Source organism: Orycteropus afer, unplaced genomic scaffold, assembly GCF_000298275.1.
Source record: "Orycteropus afer afer isolate SDZICR_OR568_19922 unplaced genomic scaffold, OryAfe1.0 scaffold00125, whole genome shotgun sequence".
NCBI lineage: Eukaryota > Metazoa > Chordata > Mammalia > Tubulidentata > Orycteropodidae > Orycteropus > Orycteropus afer.
The window spans coordinates 4,273,249-4,290,009 of record NW_006921712.1 but is presented as its reverse complement, the minus strand read 5'-3'; the positions used below and the strand labels follow the sequence as shown (position 1 = coordinate 4,290,009).

The window sequence follows — 16,761 nt, the reverse complement described above, 5'->3', positions numbered from 1 at the left end:
TTCTTACAATTTGGAGGCTTTAAGTCCAAGTTCAAAGTGCCAGGCTCCGGAGGCTGGGTGAAAGCCCCTCAGCCATGGGCTTCAGCTCTACCTCCAGCTCTCAGCTCATTGAAGCTAGAGGCTTTTCTTCACTCAGACAGTTGCTGGCTGCTGAGGGTGCCAAGCCCAAGGTTGAGAAGTAAAAAGGCACAGCCCCGATGTTACCAAACCATGTGGCAGGCCATTAATTCAAGTCCATTAAAAGTCCCAAGGTCGGCAGAGCATGGCAAGCTGCTGAACAATGACATGCTACATGCAGGGTCCAAGCATGCCATAAGCTGGAGACCCTTCCCAAAGCTGCTCACAGTAGATTCCACCACGGAGTTGATTACCAGTCTCATCATGGGAAATACTACATCCAGTTGCTCAGCCACTCAACCAGGCCTAGCCAAGTTGACACAAAAATATAACCAACACATCCATTGTGGTCTTTTCTTTCTTTCCTGTCTTTTTAATGACTTTTTGTTTTCTTCATGGATGATGTTCTTGATGTCATCCCACAATGCATCTGGTTTTTGGTCATTTGTGTTCGATGTGTCAAATCTATTCTGTAGACAGTATCCAAGCTCAGGTGATATGTAATCAAGGTCATATTTTGGCTCTCGTGGGCTTGTTTTAAATGTCTTTAGCTTCAACTTGAACTTGCATATGAGCAGTTGGTATTCTGTTCCATAGTCAGCTCCTAGCCTTGTTTTGGCTGAAGATACTGAGCTTCTCCATTGTGTTTCCACCAGTGTAGTCCATCTGAATCCTGTGTATTCCTTCTGGTAAAGTCCACATGTAATGTTGCTGTTTATGTTGTTGTAAAAAGGTATTTGCAATGAATAAGTAGTAGGTTGTTGGTGGCAGCTGGTCTTCCAAAATTCTATCACATGATCTCCAGTGTCATTTCTATCACCAAGGCCATGTTTTCCAACTACTGGTGATTCTTCTTTGCTTCCAACTTTTGCATTCAAATCACCAGTAATAATCATCACATCTTGATTACATGTTTGGTCAATTTCAGATGCAGAAGTTAGTAAAAATCTTCAATTTCCTTATCTTTGGCTTTAGTGGTTGGCATGTAACTTTGAATAACAGTAGTATTAACTGATTTTCCTTGTAGGTGTATGGATATTATCCTATCATGGACAGCACTGTACTTCAGGACAGATCTTAGAATATTTCTGTTGTTGTTGTTATGTGCCCTCAAGTCAGACCCAACTCATAGCAACCCCTACTTGGGTTTCTGAGGCAGTATCACTATGGAAGTAGATTGCCCCATCTTCCTTCCGAGGAGTGGATGGTGGGTTTGAACCACCAGCTTTCTGGTTAGCAGTCAGGTGCCTTAGGCACTATGCTACAAGAGCTCCTTGAAATATTTCTAGTGACTAACAATGCCACACCATTCCTCTTTAATTTGTGATTGCCAGCATAGTAGATTACATGGTTGTCTGATTCAAAATGGGCAAAACCAGTCCATTTCAGCTCAGTAATGCCTAGGATATCAATCTTTATGTGTTCCACTTCATTTTTGACAACTTTCAATTTTCCTAGATTCATACTTTGGACATTCCATTTTCCAATTATTAATGGATGCTTGCAGCTGCTTCTTCCCATTTTAGTTGTGCCACATCAGCAAATGGAGGTCCTGAAAGCTTTATTTCATCCACATCATTAAAGTTGACCCTACTTTGAGGAAGCAGCCCTTCCCCAGTTATATTTTGCATGCCTTCTGACCTGAGAGTGTCATCTTCAGGCACTACATCGGACAATGCTTCAGCGCTATTCATAAAGTTTTCCATAATATACCAAACAGTATTTCACTGCTATTCGTAACATTTCACTGGCCAATTCTTTGAGAAGTGGATGGCCCCTTCCTTCTTCTTAGTCTGTCTTAGTCCAGAAGCTTTGCTGAAACCTGTCCACCATGGGTGACCCTGCTGGTATTTGAAATACCAGTGGCATAGCCTCCAGCCTCACAGCAACACTCAAGCCACCATAGTATGACAAACTGCCAGATGAGTGGTGGCTTCACCTTCTACTACACATTTTTCTTAACAACAACAACAAAATACTTGATTACCCTCATTTTGAGGCAATAATCCACAAAAATGAATCTGTACTCCTCAAATGCTTTGCTCAGAGAATTATGTAGTAAAGAAGCAGTAGACTTTATTTCAAGTCTCACTGAACACCATGCCTAACTCTGAGTGTGGAAATGACAGCAATGAAGCTGGTGTGCTATGGTCAGGTGGCAGAGCAGGAGCCACTGGGAAGGTAAAGTGCCTTTTCTGCTTAACATCATCTCAACACTGGCAACATAAAGATTACAGTTTGGGAAATTCTTCTTTATCTTAAGTAGTAATCCACATAGTTATAACTTACTTTACTACATTGAATGGGTGTGCTGGCATTAGGTGCTCTGAACAAATCACAGGAAAACGACTATATTCCCAATGACATGCTCTGAATGAGACTTTACATCTATCTTAGGAAGATGACCAGCAAATAGTTAAGTCACAGTCACATATGCTCATTGGGGTAGGGTGGGAGTTCTTTCTCTTTCAGAACAGAGGGAAAATGACTCCTCAATGGGTACTCCGTAAGAATGCTTGGAATGAACAAATGAATGAATGAGGCCATAAAAGAGAGAGGGAGTAAATGATTTCCTAGAAACAGATGACCTTAAGATTAGCATAAGCCAAAATCACTCTGCAAACAAACCATCCTGCTTCAGGGCAATAAAATGTAGAAACAATTGCCCTTCTCCCTGTTTCAGTTGGTGTATCTATTCTATCTGGGAGAAAAAAAAAAAACAAAAAAACTTGGTATTGTTGCATACACAGAAAGTTTCAGCTTTAAACAATGCTGTTCTGTTTCTAGTAAGACAGGCACCAATTGTTTCCATATTCTCATTTCTTGACCAGTCCCATCTTGACACAGTAGTAAAAATAATTAAGTCACACATGATTTCAGTATTTTAAGAGGAGCTTTTGAGGAACTTACAGAACAGAAATAAAGTTAAATAATGTTAGAACTGAGTAACTGTAAACACCTTAGAGAGTGTTATTAGTTTTTGGTGGTGAGATGCTCAACCTTTGTAACCAAGTCCTGTGGGTTCTCAGTGGAGATGAGGACCCCTCAGCCCTATCTCTATGCCATGCCCGTAGGCTGAGCAATGAGGGCCTTCCACCTTTTTTCTTTCCTGCTCAGGCTCAAGTCTAGATGGAACAGCATCAGGGCAATGGACAGTTAGGAAGGGACTCACTTCCACATCTATTCTGGGGTGGATACAGGGGTGAGGTTAGGGAAAGGATACCATTCCACACATTTTGTTACTGAGAAGGCTTCTGCTGCTTCCAAATATGCATGAAAATCCATTAAAATATTTCTCTTACATCAGGACAGAAGGCCTGGGTCAGAAACATTCAAGCCTTTGGATATAAATGGCTGTATGATCTCTTCCTGAAAAAGGAAAAAAATTCTAAGAAGGGAAAATTATTCAAAAGTTAAGTATGAGATACTGAATTTTACAAATAACTATCAGCCCAGCTGAGTGATTTTCATCTGCTTAGGTGCAGGACAAAGAAGTCAGAAGATTGGACCAAGAGTTGGAGTTTTGCTAAATGAGTGAAGGAGGAAAGGGGGTAAAGGAGTTAAGGGTATGGGAATGCTGATAATGAGAGGCGGGATACTAAAGCAGGATTCAGTGATACAGAAGCAGAGAAAGGAGATGATGGATAGCAAAAAAGTAGGATAATCAATGTATTGTCAATAAAAGAACTGCTGCAATTGTCAGTTCTTAAACAAGTGAACTAGAAGCAGAGGAGGTGATGTTGAGACAGATGTTTAAAATTGAGATTTTGGAGGCAGCGTTTCTAGGGAAAGAAAGCTACAAAGATGCTCCCATTTGAGTCAGTCTAGAAACTGTCCTTCTAGTTTGAGTTTCCTTGGTACACATCAGTTTTTTATTTATTATTTTAAGTAAAAATGATTTAAAATATAAGGTGTTATTTTTTTTCCTTAAATCTTTTAAATTATTAATATATTCTACGAGCCTTTGAAGTAGATTTTTCAGATCACTAGTAAATGATGGGGAGCTCTGATGGCATAGTATCTAAGGCATTAGACTGCTAACTAGGCTGGTGCTTCAATCCACCAGCCACTCCTTGGAAGGAAGGTTGGGCAATCGACTTCCGTAGAGATACCACCAAGGTGGGGTCGCTATGAGTCGGATCTGACTAGACGGCAGTGAGTTGGTTTGGTTTGAGTAAATGATGGGATGGGAAAAAGGTCAAAGCCTGAGAAAAGAAGGTAAAATAAGTTCAGTACTATCCATGATGTGTATACAAGGGATTGTAAAGGAACATTCTGCAATTATTTTCCATATATCTTTTAAAAGTCTTTGTGGTAGTTTGGTTTGTGTGTCAACTTGGCTGGGCCTGGTTGAGTGGCTGGGCAGCTGGTGGTAGTTAATCCCCACGAGGAGAATGGCAATCAACTCCATGGTGGGATCTACCACAAGCAGCTGGGTAGCTCCTTTGGGTATGTGGTCTGCTTCCTGTATATAAGGAGAACCTTTAGGAATGGTCTCTAGCTTATGGCATGCTTGGACCCTGCATGTAGCTGTGTCATCGTTCAGCAGCCTGCCATGCTCTGCCGACCTTGGGACTTACAATGGACTTAAGTTAATGGTCTGCGGTGTGGATTGGTAACATCGGGACTGTGCCTTTTTACTTCTCAACCTTGGAGCTTCTCTGCCTCAGCAGCCAGCAGCTGCCTGAGTGAAGAAACGCCTCTAGGTCCAGTAGGTCAGGAGCAGGAGGTAGAGCTGGACCCCAAGGTTGAGGGCCTTTCACCCAGCCCCTATAGCCTGGCCCTTTGAACTTGGACTTAAAGCCTCCAAACTGTGAGAATAAACTTCTGTTTGTTAAGGCCATCCCATTTGTGGTATATTTCTTGTCAAAGTGGCACTAGGTAACCACAGCAGTCCTCAAAGTATAATAATAACAAACAAGGAAAAGGAGTCAAGAAAATGATTCAAAAAATATTTTTTTTAAAAAACATAATTCTGATAAGAGTATATGTTGGTACTTTTCTGGATGGAAAATCGTGAATACATATCAAAAGCCTTAAAATACACTTTGATCTCAACAATTCTATCATGAAATATTTATCTTAAGAAAATAATCAGAGATCGTTACAGTGACTTGACTACAAGAATATTAGTGAAGGAAACAATCTTAAAGTCTTACAATATCATATCTAACAGGCAGAAAGTAGGTTCTCAGAAAATACTTGTTGTTGTTATGTGCCTTCAAGTCGGACCGACTCATAGTGACCCCTCCTTGGATTTCTGAGGCAGTATCACTATGGAAGTAGATTGCCCCATCTTCCTTCCGAGGAGTGAAGTGGGTTTGAACCGCCAGCCTTCTGGTTAGCAGTCAAGTGCCTTAGGCACTATGCTACCAGCACTCCCATGGAAGGAATACAAAGTTTGAAATCAGGAAGACTAGGATTTGCTTCTCTTCCCTGCCATTTCTGAGTTATCTGTCCTTAGGCAATTGCTCATAACTTTCAGGAGGAGTTTTCTGCTCACTTGTAAGGCAGAACTAAATGACATATCCTGACTCCAGAAAATTGTCAATACTTTCCTGGTTAAGTTATACATACATAGTCCAATTGATTTCCCTAGATTTTTCCTGGTGACCCATTCATAAATGTTTTGGGAATAGTTCCATAAAATGCTTAATCTGTAACAATACATCTGAACTATTTAGAGACAAATGCAGTATTTCCCAGGGGAAGCAAAAAATGTCTTATAATAGAAGATTTTTCAAATTATAATACATTCAGTGAAATATTATGACTACTAAAATTATTTTAAGCCACTCCTCGGAAGGAAGATGGGGCAATCTACTTCCGTAGTGATACTGCCTCGGAAACCCAAGGAGGGGTCGCTACGAGTCGGGTCCAACTTGACGGCACATAACAACAACAACAATAAGTAATATGGAAATAAATTCCCAATACTTTAGGCTACGATATGTTTAAAATAACTTTGTTATATCTAATTTATTTCTTTCACACACATACACATACACACAGATTAAAATATTAGCAGTGATTGTTCTTTGAACTACCATAAACGACTGGTATTTTCTTCTTTGTGCTTTTCCACATTTTTCAAATTTTCTACAGGGAATAAATTTCTGTGTCTTTATTGTATTTTTGGCTTAAGAACATATTTCCAAATGGGAGTCTAATCTTTTGGAGTATATTAATTCTTTATATACATATGTAATTAAAATATAAAGCTCACCCCTTTACTAGAAGTTAGAGAGTTTGTTAAGCAATTTTGAGTTTAAGCCTGTTGTTGTTGTTGTTGTTAAGTGCCGTCGAGTCGGCCCCGACTCATAGCGACCCCTCCTTGGGTTTCCGAGGCAGTTATCACTACGGAAGTAGGATTGCCCAACCTTCCTTCCGAGGAGTGGCTGGTGGGTTTGAACCGCCAGCCGTCTGGTTAGCAGGCAAGTGTCTTAACCACTATGCTACCAGAGCTCCCGAGTTTAAGCCTAATCAAGTGAAATGATATACATGGAAAAGAGTTGGAATTACAGAAAACCAGTATTTCTACTATTTCAGCCTTTTTTAACTTACAAGTTTTCTAACTGACTATAATTGCACCCCAAATGACAGAAAACAAAAAGTGTTTTAAAGTGTTTTTTTTTTTTTTTTTGCTTTTTTTTGGCTGTATCACTAATAGTAACTGTATTCTCCTAAACTATTGAACATATTTTAGAGCAAGAAAATTCTTTAACCAAAAAATAAAAAAACATTTTCCAAATATATTGGTTATCATTTCCTTAAATTCATCTCTAAATGTGACAGGGAAATAATGTCAATTAAATATCCTGATTTCTATGCCTGTGTTTTGGCTTAGCAACATAATGAACTATGCAAGGCATATATTCAGATTCACTGGAAGATGGCTCAGAATCACACTAGGTTTTTCTTCTGTCAATTCTCTTCTTTGGAAATTATACTTGACTACTACTGAAGAGCTAGACAAATATACCTAGAAGCAGTTTTATGACAATTGTTTAACTAGTGACTTCTTAAATATTTGTGAAGAGACTAAACACTAAAAATGCAAACTATGTGATTCTTTTTGACATCTTCAGAAGGAAAGTACACTACAGAGCATGATATGTTTAGTGAAATAGCCCTGTATTAAACACTGACTCTACTACTCATGTCCTTCTTATATTCAGCATCCTGAGCTGTGAAGGTAGTAAAATCAACCTCAGAGAAATGTTAGGGAATTATCTGAAGCAATGCATGTTTCTGTGTGCATAATAGAATACCTGGGCCTAAACTAATACCACGTTCTTTGTTTTGTTTACTATCAAATATGTACTTGGTACAAAATCTAATACATAGTAACCACTCATTACATATTTGTTGCATTAATTAATGAATTAATGATGAACAGATAAGTGGTTTTCAAAGATTTTCTTACCAAAAGCACTCATTTTTTTTTCTTTTTTTCCTAATAAAACTTTAAGTAGAATCCCTATCAATAACTATAATGGATAAAAGCAATAATAAAACAAAAAATTCCTCTAAAAGTTTAAGTCTTCTTCATTGTTCTGGTTGCCTAGTGCCACTCTGAAAAGAGTCTATCACCAATAGGATGGCTGGAACAAATGGAGTTTATTCTCTAACAGTTTGGAGGCTTTAAGTCCAAGTTCAAAGTGCCAGGCTCTAGGGGCTGGATGAAAGCCCCTCAACCTTGGACTTCAGCTCTGCCTCCTGTTCCTGGCCCACTGCAGCTAGCGGCATTTCTTCACTCAGCTGCTGACTGCTGAGAATAAGCCCAAAGTTGACAAGTAAAAAGGCACAGTCCCGATGTTACCGAACCACATGGCAAGCCATTAATTCAAGTCCATTCAAAGTCCCAAGGTTGGCAGAGTATGATAGGCTGCTGAACACCAGCATGGCTACCTGTAGGGTTCAAGCATGCCATAAGCTAGACCGTTTCCAAAGCTGCTGCTTATGTACAGGAATCAGACCACATCCCTAAAGCAGCTACTCAGCTGTTTGTGGCAGATACTACCATGGTGTTGACTGCCAGTCCCATCATGGGGAATAACTACCACCAGCTGCCCAGCCACTCAACCAGGCCCAGCAAAGTTGACACACAACCTTAACTATCACATTCATTATGATGGTTAAGGCTGTGTGTCTACTTGGCTGGGCCATGATTCTCAGTAGTTTGGAAGTTATATTGTAGTTATTTCCCATAGTGAGATCTGATATAATGTAATCACCTCCATGATGAGTCTGCTATGAATAGCCAATCAGTTGAAAAGGACTTTCCTCGGGAGTGTGGCCTGACTCCAATATATATGGACATTTAGGCAAAGCTCTCTGGCTTTTTGCTCCATCTTGAGCCTGCATCTAACTCATCATCATCTGACCTCTGGTTCTTTGAACTTGAACTAGCAGGCTGCTGTATTGCCTGACAATCTTGGGAGTGTTGCCTTTGCAACCTGAGCATCAGCAACTTGCCATCTTACCTGCGGATCTTAGTTTCGGCAGCGTCAGCAGCCAGCAGCCTGTTGTATTGTCTGCCAATCTTGGGTTCATCAGCCCCTGCAGCTATGTGAGTCAGAAGGAGCCTCCAGCCTGATGTCTGGCTTGGGATTTGCCAGCCTCTACAACATGTGAGTCATTTCCTTGAGATAAATCTCTCTCTCTCTCTCTCCCCTACCTCCCTTTTTTCCCCTCTGTCTCAATCTCACTCTCTCTCTTCCTCTAAGCATCATCAAAACCTCTAAGCATTGTTTTCTTCTGTAGAGAATGTAGCCTAAGACATTAATTTAAATACTACATTGCTTGGAGAACCTCTAAAGTTCCTTAGGGTTTGAAATTCAAGATACTGTCTGTGCTTTCACTGAGCGTAACATTAGAAATTGTTGTGTGAGAACTACTTCTCCATCTTTTTTAAACCCTGTGATTAAATATTTCCCAGTGCATGCTAAATATATCTTAGATAATCACCTACATTATAAATTCCTCTCGGAACTTAGTTCTAGTTAAAAAAAAAAAAAAAAATCTCACATCCCTGTCCTGGCTATAAGAATTCACAGAGATAAATTGCTGTGCTCAATTATAACAACGATCCTATACATCTGTAACAGACCATGAATTCATACATCTGGCTTCTGAAAAACAGTATATGGTGGCTGTGTCTGAGGATGTATAAGATCTAAGGGACCTTTAATGTAGGTTGTTCCTGCCTGGCTCGAACTTTAGCACAAAATCTCAAACTGCCACAATGGAAGTATGAACCCAGATATCACTGTTTTCACTTAAGAGTGTTGATAATGTCAAACTATTATACAACAAATATTTATTGAGTATTCTGTTCCAGACATTGTTCTGGGTCACTGGGATGCCTCAGAAATCCCTGACTTCACAAACGTGCAGATTCCCTTATGCTGTCTTCAGATTTAGTCCACCACAGCAGAATTCCTTGCTGAAGAATAATGTACAATGTCTTTGAAAAACTCTTCTCTTTAAGTCTAAAGACTTGAGCTAGGCTCTGATACCCGTTAATTGTATGTTCTCAGCCAAATTCACTTCTGCAAAACGAGGAAAACAAATCTTACTCCTAGAGTTATCAGGATTAGGCAAGTTGGTTCTGGGTCAATTTTCACAACACTCATAATTTGAAATATGTAAAAAAAATATTCTCATTTGCCAAAAACCAGTTTTATGAGGTTAGCCAAAACAACAGTGGTGAGAAAAACTAAATTTGAAAAAAATGTTGAGAGGCTGTTGAAAATATCTCATGCAATATACTTTCATATAAATTATAGATAACATTTCTTTAAAAAAGCTTTTTGGTGAATCTATACTTTAGTGGTCATTAGCTATATATTTAGTGGTCAAATTAATTATTTATCAAATTGATTTTCCGTGAATTGGCTTGCTTTCAAATCATATATGAAAGAATGAAAAAATAACAGCATTGTGTCTGATACAAAGAAGACGACCTACAGAAAGGGTAAAGCTCTTCCCCCAACCCCTCCCCACGCTTTTTTCAGGAGCTGGGTTAGGAGCAAGGGCATGAGAGGATGCAGGATAGGGTAAACCAGCAACATAACTAAGAGCTAAAGGTAGAGGATGTAGGACTAGAAACAGCCCTGAAGAGGAAAAGGATCACAGAAAATGAAGGAAGATCATAGAATATGGAAGCAGATAGAGGCTGCTCTGTATGACCTTTTGAGTCTCAAACATTCTGGGATGAAAGACAGCTGAGCATGAATGCTGTGACTACTAAAAAAGCTCAGAAGAGACCCTATGATGATAGCTTCATGGCTAAGGATCAGCATGAAGCTGATCCTAGAAGGCAGAGATTCATCATATCTCTGCATTCCCACTTGTCCATCATTTCTGACACCAGCCACCCACATGGCACACTCTTTTTCTTTCCCAAGCCACTGGAGCTAGGGCACATCTCCCAGGTTAAGAGGGCACTGTCTTTGTGTTCATTTACTAGCTGGAATGTCTCATAGAACTCAAGGAAAATACTGTGACTACCAGTTTTATTAGAGTAAAAAAAAATACCAATCAGTATCGTCATAAGGAAGAGATGCATGAATGAGGTCTAGGAAGGTTCCCAATGTAAAGCTACTATGTCTCAGGGAAGGTATGTCATTCTTCTTTTGCCAATGAGGAAAGTCTCTGATCCTTACTGTTCTGGCCTTTTATTGGCCAGTCCTGCATGATAGGCTAAATTATGCCTCCTCAATGTGATTGGTATCAGTCTCCCCAAAATGTCTTTTCTAGTCTGTCTTGCCTCCACTTGCCAGCACAAATCTTCAAGTGTGGCCTGGAAGTCCCAGACCAAGGCCCCCTAATTACTCAAAAAGTTAGTTCTCTGGAGCCAAGGACAAAAGCCACCTTACTTTGGGTAAAACTACATCCTTTACCCCATATTCCTTCTGTACACATCCTTCTCTAACATTCAGCTCATTCTAATTTGGATTTGGATTTGTGAAAACACTCTTTTCTCCTATCTCCAGACTGCCTACGTATGAGAAACTCTGTAGGGAAGACTGTTCCTTTGGCCAAAGCAAGCTCTAGCTTTCCAAGAAAACTGTTTATTTTACTCAAGAAACATTCCCTCTGTAGCCACCAAGGCTACTGAACAGAATATCACTAACTCATTCTAACAACAGCAGCCATTTGAACTGACAGTATTCAGACAATGGTGTTGTTTACAGGCATGGCCAGTTGGACTGTCTTGTTTGAACTGATGATTTACCAATATAATTTTTGAACATGTCAATAAGCAGTTATTTAGCTCATGGATTTCATCACAAATTTCTAAAACAAGTTATGCAAGAGAAAATTTTAAGAAATATTATAATTCTGATTATTATGGGATAATATGATCATATATTTTTTAATAAATGCCTATATGCAGATAGAAAAGAGTAGCCCACTGCCATTGAGTCATTTCAGACTCACAGTGACCCTACAGGCCAAGCAGAACTGCTCCTTAAGGTTCTGAAGCCATAAATCTTTACGGAAGCAGACTGCCTCATCTTTCTCCCATGGAGCAGGTGGTTGGCTCGAACCACTGCCTTTCTAGTTAGCAGCCAAATGCTTAAACACTGTTCACTAAGAAATAATAACATAATTTCCAGTATTTGCATGTTAATTTCCTCAATTAAGAAATATTATGTTGTCTGATAATCCAATATTTAAAGTATTTTAGTTGGAAACGTTTGTCCAACAGACGAATGATAGAAATGTTCTTCATGGTCCAATACAATACAGTAGTTATATGTGGCTGCTGAACACAAAATCTGACTTGTACCAGCAAGAAACTGAACTGTTAATTTCATTTAATCTGATTAACTTGAAGGAGCTCTGGTAGCGTAGTGCCTAAGGCACTTGACTGCTAACCAGAAGGCTGGCGGTTCAAACCCACCAGCCACTACTTGGAAGGAAGGTTGAACAATCTACTTCCGTAGTGATACTGCCTCAGAAACCCAAGGAGGGGTCGCTATGAGTCGGGTCTGACTTGATGGCATATAACAACAACACAACAACAATTAACTTGAATTTAAATACATGTTTGTGATAGTGGCTATTACAATGTACAGTGTAGGTCACAAAGATAGGCTTTTTTTAAAAAAAATTGTGATTTGGGTGAAAGTTGACAGAGTAAACTGTTTTTCCATTCAATAATATATACATATTTTGTTTTGTCACATTCATTGTAATCCTTCCAATGTACGGAACAGCACTCTTCCCACTTCCTGCATGTTTACCATTTCCGTTCATCCTTCTTTCCTATCCCTTCCTGCTTTCTTAGCTTTATCCTTGGGCAAATGCTGCCCTTTTGATCTCTTCTGGTTGATTGTTCTAACAAATGCATACCTTCCTGGGACTACTGTTCACCAGTCTGTCATTTGGCTGAAAGTTGAGCCAAAGGGGTGGGTTCAATTCCTGGCTTGAGGGTGTCTAAGGGCCATAGTTTCAGGGTTCCACCAGTATTTACTGGACCAATAAGCCAAGTCTTTTTTTTAATAATTTTTAGTTTTGCTCCACATTTTTCTCCCATTCTATCTGGAACCTCCTATTGTGATCCCTTTTGGAGCAGTGAACAGAGGTAGCCAGGCACAATCTAGTTCTTCTGGTCTTAGAGTCATGAAGGTTAGGGCTCACATGGCCCATCAGTCTTTTGGATTAATTGTTTCCTTGGTCTTTGATTTTATTTTTTTCACTTTTCTTTTCTCTGAATGGGGAAAGACCAATAGTGGCACCTTGGATGGCTGCTCACTAGCTTTTAAGACCAAGTCACTACTCACCAAAGTAGGATGTAGAACATTGTCTTTGTAGACTATGTTATGTCAAATTGAGATTAGCGTCCCTCCAAGACTATGTCCTGAGCTCCCATGTCCAGCTTTTAAAGTAGCAAAGAGCCTGCTTGATTCCCATGAGTTGTTCACATACCACTCCAACTCTCCCTTTAATTGTGCCTGTGTTGATACAGTCTTAAATCAAGTTGAGGCTTCAACTCAGTTTTAACTAAACTTTTCCCTATGAGCAAAAAAATTACCATTAAAGTATCTAAACTTTGTTTAAAATTTAAAATTCTATCCCCTATAGGGGACAGGAGTAACTGCTAAGGGTTACCAGGTTTTGTTTTGGGGTGACGAAATGTCCTAAAATTAATTGTGGTGATGATTGCACACTCTGTGAATATACTGGAAATCACTGAACTGCACACTCTAAATGGGTAAATTGTATGGCATGTATACCTCAATAAAGCTTTACCAAAAAAAATACATAATCTTTCATTTCAAATAACTCATACACATTAAAAAAACCTGTTATCTAGGTTTGTCAGAAAAAAACAACCATTACTAATGTTAAAAACCTGTCCATACAGATAATATTGTTTCAGTCAATGACATCTATAAGTTCATTTTATGCAAAAAACTACTTTAAAAGACTGAAAGACTATTTACCAAGGGAAGATTAAGTGTAGTTATTTTCTTTGTCTGTCTATATTTTAATTTTTCTCTACAATGAACATGCACTGTAAAAATCTTTCAAGATACACAATTGAGATTATATATTAATCCTTTGTATGCATTTTAAATAGAGTTTTAATCAATATTCATTTAATAAAGAACAGAAAAGAAATAACAGTATATATACACCATTGTACTATATAGTATCTCACTATTCTACCATGTTATTTTGAAGTCCCCTGGACAACTATATACTAGTCAATGAAAAGTGTTATGTATATAGTAGCTGTTAAGTGCATGGCTTTTGTATAGACTGCTGGGTTCAATATCCTATCTCCACCATTTTTTGACTACATGACCTCAGTTCTTCATCTGTAAAATGGAATCGTAATATAAAGACTTTCCCTAAAAAAACTGTTATGAGGATGAGGAAAGGCCATATAATGTACACAATGCTAACCAGCCCAAAGTCTAAGACATAGTAGATCTTCAACAATTTTATAAAGCTAATGAGTAGAAATTATAATGGTAAATATAAATACAAATAGAATATGCAAAGCCTGAAAAACAAATATGCAATACTTAATATTATCGATTTTCTTCAAGAAAATATTTATTCTACAAACTACTAAGACTTTCATGATCCCACAGTTGATTTGTTACATCTCTTAGAGTCCCTCTTAAAGTAGTTCATACTTACCATTGAGAAAAAAACACATTTTATATCCTTTTAGAGTGAAGATTTTCCCAAATGCTCAGTAAAACCCTGAATCTCAACATTTAAAGAATTCCCAGAGTTTACAATTCACTACTTGTCTGTGAATTTGTTGTCCTGTGGTGGCTTGTATATTACTGTGAGGCTGGAGGCTATGGCATCGGTATTTCAAATACCAGCAGGGTCACCTTGGCAAATGTTGACATTTTGATCTCTTCTGGTTGATTATTCTAACAAGTGCATGCCTTCCTGGTACTATTCACCTGTCTGTCATTTGGCTGAAAGTTGAGGCACAGGGGTGGGTTCAGTTCCTGGCTTGAGAGTGTCTAAGGGCCACAGTTTCAGGGTTCCAACAGTGTCTATCAGACCAGTAAGCCTGGTTTTTTTTTTTATGATTTTGAGTTTTGCTCCATATTTTTCTCCCATTCTATCTAGAACCTCCTATTGTGACCTCTTTTGGAACAGTCAACAGTGGTAGCCAGGCAGAATGTAGTGGACAGGTTTCAGTGGAACTTTCAGACTAAGACTAGAGTGGCAAGAAGGACTGGGCCATCCACTTCTGAAAATCTCAGCCACTGAAAACCTTATGAATAGCAGTAAAACACTGTCTGATATATTACTGGAAAACTTCATGAATAGCTCTGAAACACTGATATAGTACCAGAAGACTAGCCTCCCAGATTGGAAGGTACTCAAAATACAATGGAGGAGGAGGTGTCTCCTTAGAGTAGTTGACTTTAATGACATTATGGTAGTTCAATTTGTGTATCAACTTGGCTGGGCCTAGTTGAGTGGCTGGGCAGTTGGATGTAGTATTCCCCATGATTAGACTGGTAATCAACTCCATGGTGGAATCTACTGTGAGCAGCTGAGTAGCTGCCTTAGGGAATGTGGTCTGCTTCCTGTATATAAGAAGAAGCCTTGGGGATAGTCTCGAGTTTATGGCACGCTTGGACCCTGCATGTAGCTGTGTCATTTTTCAGCAGCCTGCCATGCTCTGCTGACCTTGGGTCTTACAATAGACTTAAGTTAATGGCCTGCCATGTTGTTTGGTAACATCGGGCTGTGCCTTTTTACTTGTCAACCTTGGGTTTGTCCGCCTCAGCAGCCAGCAGCTGTCTGAGAAAAGAAACATCTCTAGCTCCAGTGGGCCAGGAGCAAGAGGTAGAGCTGGACCCCAAGGTTGAGGGGCTTTCACCCAGCCCCTAGAGCTTGGCACTTTGAACTCAGACTTCTAGCTTCCTGAACTGTAAGAGAAAAAACTCCTGTTTGTTCAAGCCGTCCCATTTGTGGTGTGGTACTAGGTAACCAGAACAGATATGGATCGAGAAAAGCTTTTAGGACCTCTACTTGCTAATGGGGCATGACTCAGAATGGGAAGAAACAACAGCAAACATTAATAATAGGAAGAAATAACTGCAAATATTAATAATAGGAATATGGAATGTATAAAGTATGAATCTAGGAAAATTGGAAGTTGTCAAAAATGAAATGGAACATATAATGATTGATATCCTAGGCATTAGTGAGCTGAAATAGATTGGTATTGGCCATTTGGAATCTATCATATGGGCTACTATGCTGGGAATGATAAATTGAAGAGGAATGGTGTTGCATTCATTGTCAAAGAGAATGTTTTAAGATCTATCCTGAAGTACAATGCTTTCAGTGATAGGATAATATCTGTGGAATAGACCATCAACTGCTCATGTGCAAGCTCAAGGTGAACCTGATGAAAATTAAAACAAGTCCATGAGAGCTAACATAAGACCTTGATTAAATTTCACCTGAATTTAGAGACTATCTGAAGAACAGATTTGACACACTGAACACCAGCGACCAAAAACCAAATAACTTGTGGGATGATATCAAGAACATCATACATAATCTTACATATGCACTTGTGCTGCAAAACTAGCCACTTACATTACAGAAGCAACACAAGGCAGAGTTGGAGTAACTTCTCAGAGACAACCAAACACCTTGAGAAAGAGAATCAATGGGCCTGTGGGGTTGGGACCATAGTCTTTGGGGACATCATGAGCAATTAGCACAACAAGTACATAAAAGGCTTGTTCTACAGCCTCCTTTGATGAGTAGCAACTGGGGTCTTAAAAGCTTTTGAGCAGCCATCTATGATGCAATTATTGGTCTCCTCTCATCTGGAGCAAAGAAGAGTAAAGAAAACCAAAAGCAACTCTGAGACCAAAAGAACTAGATGGTGCCTGGCTACCAATGCCAACTGCTTGGAAAGGGATCAAAACTGGAGATCCTGGTTAAAGTGGGAGGAAAAATGTGGAACAAAATTCAAAAACACAAAAAATGACCAGAACTACTGGTTGGATGGACACTGGTAGGACCCTCAAGACTATGGCCCCAGGTTACCCAAAAAAAAAAAAAAAAAAGAAAAAGAGAGACAACAAATAGGGAAAAGAAAAAAAGGAAAAAAAGCTGAAAGCGAAA

The 16,761-nt window shown here is 39.2% G+C and overlaps 1 protein-coding gene across 1 annotated transcript in view; it reads right to left on the bottom strand.

Moving 5' to 3' along the window:
* The window catches only part of ARHGEF10 (Rho guanine nucleotide exchange factor 10), a 249,456-nt gene that overhangs the window by 217,207 nt on the left and 15,488 nt on the right, over window positions 1-16,761 (bottom strand). Inside the window, exon 4 of the mRNA XM_007944435.1 lies at window positions 10,116-10,235. Within this exon, the coding sequence (XP_007942626.1) occupies window positions 10,116-10,235 (120 nt within the window). The remainder of the gene's footprint in view (window positions 1-10,115; window positions 10,236-16,761) is intronic.